Source organism: Panulirus ornatus, chromosome 8, assembly GCF_036320965.1.
Source record: "Panulirus ornatus isolate Po-2019 chromosome 8, ASM3632096v1, whole genome shotgun sequence".
NCBI lineage: Eukaryota > Metazoa > Arthropoda > Malacostraca > Decapoda > Palinuridae > Panulirus > Panulirus ornatus.
In genome coordinates, this window is record NC_092231.1 from 20,640,537 (window position 1) to 20,648,446 (window position 7,910).

Sequence of the window (7,910 nt, forward strand, 5' to 3'; positions counted from 1 at the left end):
TGTGTGTACTGTTGGGATATGGAGGTCCTCAGATATATCGTCTCTAACATTCTCCCCCTTTACTGTTCTCTTATATACAAGGCGTCATCTGGGTTACTAAGCTCAGGCATAACACTCGCCATCAACAGTATGAAACAGTCACACAAGAGACAACCCTATTACGTGCTCATTCTGTGGCGAAGGCTTTAGTCACGTAGGTAGCCTGACCCGCCACCATGGAGATCAGTGTAACATGTTATCCCACCATTACCGCTATCAGGTATTACCCAGACACAACAGATATCTTGTCACGCTCTTGGTTCATAGTGATCGGATGACTTGCAACATACGATACTTTATCAACGATTATATTATCATTAAATTCTGTAAACGGTTTCTATATCTTTTTGCAGTAAGAGGGTCTATGAAAATGCTATCTCCACAAGGTATTGGTATTATAAGAGTTTTTAAGGCATAGTGTGTATTGGTACATGAAGCACAACAATTTATTTCAAGTACAACAATCTTCGTTTTTTGTACGAGCACTGTTTGGTCAGTACGGTATGTGTTTTTCCCACATGTCAACACATCTGATAACCTCCCTGCCTTCATTTTAGGTTTTCAGTCATAGAATCACCAAACAGTAAGTATTTCCCCACTAGTTGCTAGTACTTATATTTGATTGACATGAAGAAAAAAAAGCATGTAAAAGGAATGTAGAAGGTTTCCTTTTTACGAAATATATTAGTCCTTGAATAATGTTCTACACCAGCATGTATTTCTGAGTCAGGTTAAGCCAATAATATGCCAGATTTTACGGCTTACATTTGTTTTTCTAGTTCTGTAGCATTATGTTAATGGTTTGATATGAATTTCTCACCAAATGAATAGTGTTAAGTGTACCAATCTATTTGAGTCTGTGCTCGTTTCAAAGAAAATATACTTGGACAGAACTGAGACGAGAGAAAATGAAAGATTTTATAGTAAACTCAAATAATGATATTGCCGATTTCTAGATTACATAGTGATTCTTTAACTCCTTTTTCTTTGCATCACAACTATACATTACGACTGTAACTTTGAAATATTATTCACGCCAAATGGTGTTTAGATCATAAGTTTTCATAATTCAACATTTCTTGTAAGAGATGTTTACTATTTTTTTTTTGGCTTTGTTTTCCTTGGTAATTGTTGTAGTAGTATTAGTAATCATAGTCATCACCGTTAGCAGCAGTAGTGTTTAAATGTATGTATATATATATATATATATATATATATATATATATATATATATATATATATATATATATATATATATATAATCATTTGTAGTAATATGGTAGTAGAAGTTGTAGTATAGTAGTAGTAGTAATACAGTAGTAATATATAGTTGTAGTAGTGTGTTAGTAAGAGTAGTATGGTAATAATAGTTTTAGTATTGTATTGGTAGTCCTGCTACAACTACTGTTACTACCATTACTACTACTACCACAAGTATAGAAGTGGTAGTAATAGTATAATAACATTAGTAGTTGTTGTCTAGAAGTATGATAGTAGTTGCATTAGCAATAGTTGTACAGCAGTTGCAGTAGTGTAGTAGATGAAGTAGTAATAATGATAGTAGTTGTAGTAGTAGCATAAAGTAGTTACAGTATTATTGTAGTAGTAGTAATAGAAATGTAGTAGTGGTGGTGATATAGTAATAGTAGTATTATACTAGTAGTAATAGTGGTTGTAGTTATATAGTAGTAGAAGTAGTAGTTGTCTAACAGTATAGTTATAGTAATGTAGTATTATGTTAGTAATTGTATAGTTGTGGTTTGTAAGTACAGTTGTAGCAGTAGTAGTAGTAGTACAGTGATAGTGTTGTAGCAGTAGTAGTATAGTACCATATTAGTATAGAACAGTAGTTGTAGGGGACTGTGGCTGTAGGTATTGCCAGAGCAGAACTGATGAATGATATAATGATGTGAGCAGTGTGGACGTCTTGGAATATGGATGATAGTAGATGATGGCTTAGCTGTACAGGAGCAAGGAACGGTAACCGAACTAGGTGGAGTGTGGAAGTAAGTTGATCGACTGTGGAAACATAAGTTAGTGACGTGTTTGAGGAGGGAACGGTGCGGGTAGGTAAGAAGTTTTATTTGCTTGTTCTGGGACGTACGTAAGTAATGATGGTAATTAATGTGGTAGTACAGCCCAACTGTACAACACAGGTGGCCGGCATTGTGGTAGAACCATCCAGTCTGTACATAACAGGCAGCCAACATGGTAGTACCACCCAGTCTGTACAGCACAGGTAGCCAACACTGGTAGCGCCACGCAGTCTGTACAGCACAGATAGCCAACACTGGTAGAACCATCCAGTCTGTACAACACAGGTAGTCAACACTGGTAGGACCACCCAGTCTGCAGCACAGGTAGCCAACTCTGGCAGAACCACCCAGTCTGTACAGCACGGGTAGCCAACACTGTGGTTTGTGGTACAGTGTATATATAGGTTTGAGTGTATTTCCAGTGCAGTGTCTGTGGTACTGAGTGACAGAGAGACCAGATGAAAGTTACAGCATTGTAAGATAACTCATCTCTTGTATCTCACATTATGTGATGGATCAGTAGTTTGGTGGTAGCTCTGAGGAGGAACTGTATATTATAAAGTGAGCAGAAGATTAGTGGTAATGGTGATAGATGTTATGTTAATATTCATTGAAGAAGAAATGGCAGCAGCTATAGCAGTAGTAGTGGTGTGACTGATGTCAAAGGTAACAATATGGTAATGGTAATAGTTTTGGTATTATACATCATCGTTGGTAGACGTACCAGCAGTGTTGATGCTAAGCATACAGATGACTGTGTGTATGTGTGTGTGTGTACTCACTCTAACTACCATTGCAGTGAGCGAAGCCACGCTGAGCTATGTAACGGAGGAGTTGGTCAAGTCAGCACTGGTGTCAGACAAGGGCAGCCAAGCCACGCTCCTCTCCTGGTCCCCCGAGAGCTTCACCTCCAAGTTCGACGGCCATACTTCAGCCATCAGTAACATCAGGGTAAAGTACTCTCTGGCTGGCCAAGGTGGGGAGGTCTCCTACGTGGTCAAGATGAATCCAAAGCGCGGAGCACAGAACGATGATTTCTTTGGCGTTATTCACACAAAGGAATGCAAGTTTTACTCCGAGATCATTCCTGCTCTCAATACTGTACTAAAAGGTATTGACCAAAGGCCCCTGAGCTTCCCTAAGTGTATTTACTACAATCTAGAAAAAGGGAAAGAAATGATCTTCCTGGAGAACTTACGGGAACAAGGCTACAAAATGCAGGACAAAGCACTGGGCATAGACGCAGCTCACGCTGTCCTTGTCTTGAAGGAGCTGGCTAGGCTGCACGCCGCCTCGCTCCTGCTGCAAGCCAGCTGCCCCCACCAGGACCTCGCTGACAGGTTCGACTCCCTCAAGAAGGAATGGACCAGAGAATTCAACCTTGGCTGCGATTTCGGAACATTTGTGGAAGGTTACCTCAACATCGGGATAGACATGTTTGAGAAGATCGGAGGCTGTGACCGGCTGGTGCACTGGATAAAGAAGATCAAACCCCAGGTATGGCAGATGTACGAGATGCAGCTTACTAAGAGACCACCATTTGCTGTCATTACCCACGGTGACTGCTGGATCAATAATCTTCTCTTCAGGTTGGTATTCGCTGTTCACGATCTCGTCCCTGTCATAGTCTTTGAGGAATGAGATGCCATAACTCGAGACGTTTTTATTTCAGATGTGAGCTAGATACCCAGCCCTCACCACAACTTGTTCATTGTTACTTCTTTTGATACACGACAGGTATGATGATGGTGATGTGCCGGTAGACGTAAAGTTCCTGGACTTACAAGGTTGTCGCAAAGCTTCCCTCGCCACGGACCTGCAGCACTTCCTCAACCTGAACGTGACGGGTCCAGCGAGGCGACCCAACCTGAACACCTTCCTAGCCAGCTACCACGCCGCCTTCACTAGCATCATGCAAGCTGGAGGTTCCGACACGCCCTTCACCCTGGAGGAGCTACGTCAGGAGTACAAGGACAAGGGCTTCTACGGCGTGTTGTACAGCATCATGTGGCTACCGAACATGGTAAGACGCCCGGAAGATGCGCGAGATATTCTTGATAGCCAGGAAGAGAGTAAGAACTCGGAGAGGGAAAATGTACTGAGGATGGTAGAGACAAACCCTCTGTTGAAACCTCGACTCCTCTCAGTCACTGATGAGTGGACAGAGTATGGAGTCATCTCATAGGCTATCATTAAAATCCAAACGACTAATTTCAGACTTTTTCTTTGCTCTGAAGATCTTTGTAAGGAAAAACATTGTGCCATCAATAGGCTGATGGATAGATAGAGTTTAAATACCGTTGGTAGTTACTTTGTGGAATTCTGATATACTATGTAAAAGTGAGAATTCGATTAGATTTATTCCTGAAAGTAAAGATAGGAAGATTTACTGGTAGCTTTCAGGACACTTGCCTAATGCTATCTGCATCATTACCACTTCCAAGTACTTTAAAACTTAGACGTGGGAGGACTGCAGCAATCCTGTAGTATTTTTTTCCTGTAATGATCACCTGTATTACCTCAGGGACAGATCCGAAGGTATAGTTTAGGGAACAACCAAGAATCAAGAGAGACACAAGTCAGCGATCACTGGTGTAGGTTCTGGAGGAATAGTGCCTCAGTGACTGCTATACAGAATGAGACACTTGTATGAGGATCGATGGTGTATGTGTACCTTCACTTGTGGCTGATGTAGTTTTATGATCTTTGGAGGGAAACTGTTATTGTTACTGACCACTGATTGCAGGGGAATATATACTTCTCTTAAGGTTGAGGATCATAGATTTTTCATTTTCTTGAGCTTTATGTCTGAGAGTATTACGTATTTATGTGGGCAATTAAAGGTGATGTCCTACTGCTCCTGCTGATTAAGATAATGTTGGAGATGTTGTTACTGCTGATGATGATGTAGATATTACTGCTAATGATGGTGATGCTGGAGATGTTACTGCTACTACTAATGATGGTGTTGCTGTTGCTGGGTGTCCTGCTGCTGCTGTGTAAATATATCCGAAATTCTGTTTGTCTGTTTCATTACCTTACTTTGTCACGAGGAAATATGTTTTCATGTAATGTACGATCTCCACCTGGTCCGTACACACGTGTCTGGTGTACACACGTGTATTAGTGTATTACACATATGTCTGGTGTGTACACATGTCTGATGTACATCGTTTATGGTGTACTTAATTCTAATATATACAAGTCTGGTGACACGTGTATTATGTACACATGGGCCTGGTGTACACACGTCTGGTTTACACCATGTGTGGTGTATACACTTCTGGTGACACACGTGTATGGTGCACACACGTATATGGTGTACACTCGTGTCTGGATTCTCTTTCCTCTAACTGTTCAACATGACACAAAAGTGTGGATGAGGCTCGTTCGTATGACAGAAAATTTGATTGCAGCTAGTTCACGTTGAGCAGTTGATCATGTCAGATGTTATCAGAAGTATTATGTGTTATGAAACTCTTACGAACAATATGTGAGATCTGAGACATGATAGGTGATTGATGGAAACCATCATTCTTGTCTGACGTTATACGAAAATCTCTGAGTCAGGTTCTGAGTGAATTACGTGAACCTTTTCTTATATCGTTTATAACCATATACTTCGTTATTGGAGTTGGAAGATAATTTCTTAGGGTTTGTGATTAAGTTGTCAAGATGTCATGTCTGCCCGGGTCAACAGGAAGACTCTCCTTAATCTCTTTATAAACCGTAATAAAGAGACGATTTCTCAGTCTTCCCTAAATATTTTGATTAGTCTCCATGGGACAACCGTTATTAATTTGGTTGTCTATATAGATTAACAGATGTACGTATTTCTGTTTACGTATCATTATCGAATTCCATTTCCCAGTGATTTTAGACCATCACAAAGCTTGCTTTTAGACGGTTTTTGTTGTGATAAGTTATTGTAGGATGTGTGTTGTGTTGGGGGAAGACTGTGCGAGTTGTGACTGGTCGTGTTCTTCCCACTGGAGAGGCGGATAAGATGTCCCGTTGACGATATATGAGTAGGAGAGATGGTCTTCCGTCCTTTAGAATAATGTAATTATGTAACTTTTTCACCGCTGTCTTCTGCCGCCGGGGACAACCGCTAAAGCATAATCTAACGTCAGGTTGCTAATAATCAGTGGTTCAAATCATCCAAGACTTTGAAGGCTGGCAACGGTGTGTAACACCACACCCCCCCCCCCCCAATATGAAGATAACATTACTGACTCTAGATTTACTAGCAAAGGAATGATCCTCTTGCCGTGATGATGTGGTCACAGGTTGTGGCGGCTGAACCAACTTTGGCTGTTCAACTTGTCCTTTGTACAGCTGATGTAGACGTGCACCTGAAGCCATTATTTTTTGCTCAATGATATGTACCATCATGAAGATGATACAGCTGTAGTCTTATTGAAGATGATGCAGCTGTAGTTTTATTGAAGATTATACAGCTGTAGTTTTATAAGGGTACAGGCTTCCCTAGGATGCAGGTGTTACGACTAGCTGCACCTTCCTGCTAGAACTACCAAAGGTTAGTCATGTCAGCAACAATTGTCGTTAATTTCTCGAGCACAACGGTACGGCCTTAGGCGCAACGCACGACCCTTGATAATGACGGTACGACCTTGGGCGCAACGTACGACCCTTTGGTACGACGCTAAAATTCTAATTTTGTACGATGATACGGTCTTTCAGCACGACGGTACGTCTGTTGAGCACGACGGTACGATCGTTGAACATGACTGTACGTCCCGTGCGTACGACGGTACGTCCCATAAACGCGATGGTAGTCCCCTTGAACACCATGGTACGTCGTCCCTTGAACAAGACGGTACGATCACTGAGCGCAGCGGTACGACCCTTGAAGCTGATACCCTTGAGGATCAAGTCAAAGGCCAAAGGTCGTAGCGTCGTGCTCAAGTGATAGAAGTACGACAGTGCTGTGGTGACGTAACTCTCCCATATTAGTAAAGATATGTGTCGCCCATGTCAAGTGTGTCATGGGATGGGTCATGTCAGGTGTGTCATGGGATGGGTCACGTCAGGTGTGTCATGCCAGGTGTGTCATGAATACCCTGGGATCGGGAGACGGTCCCGCTGACGAGAGCGCAGGTTCGGAAATGAATGAGAAAAAATTAAGACGTTTAATATTCATTTATGAATGCATTTGTCTTCAGTGTGTGAGGGCAATCCTAGCATGCTAGACGAGTCGCCTTTGATCTGACGGTATAGACCTTAACATCAATTCGTCCCTCATGTCATGTTTTATCTTCGATCATTATCACGTCAGCGTGTTGGTCAGACCATGTGACAAAAGGTCAAGATTATGTTGCATGGTGAGGTCAAGTCGATGTTCCCGGGGAAGGTCAGGTCGACGTTAAACAGTATGCACACGAACTAACCCAGGATCTGTCTAATGTCATCAGTGTTGTGTTAGTCTTTGAATTACATTATCTCAGTAGTCTGTAGAGCAGATGATCTCTGCAATTATCAGGGACTTGTTTGTTTAGAGGGAAGTAATAATGATAATGATAGTAATGGTGATTATGATGGTAATGATAATGATAATAATAATGATAATAATAATGATAACAATAAACCTTTGTATGTAAATCTCTTGTCTTAAGTTCTATTTAAAACCCGTACATTCACACCAAACAGCAACTCAGTGCTTTATTAGGTAAGTTACAGATGATTGGAGCTCAGGACAGTATTACTGGAGGTGCAGGATTATGGTACGAAGATGAGGTGAGTTGAGTGAGGTAAGGATTGGCAGGAGTCCCGCAGTGCTGGTGCAGGGGCAGCAGGTGAGGCAGCCCACCAGCT

At 41.6% G+C, this 7,910-nt stretch overlaps 1 protein-coding gene across 1 annotated transcript; it reads left to right on the top strand.

Moving 5' to 3' along the window:
- Window positions 1-507: 507 nt before the first annotated feature.
- LOC139749861 (uncharacterized) lies at window positions 508-5,095 on the top strand. The gene is made up of 3 exons (XM_071664203.1): window positions 508-622; window positions 2,875-3,664; window positions 3,813-5,095. Coding segments are annotated over exons 1-3 (1,239 nt in total). The 5' UTR covers window positions 508-621; the 3' UTR covers window positions 4,261-5,095.
- Window positions 5,096-7,910: the final 2,815 nt, after the last annotated feature.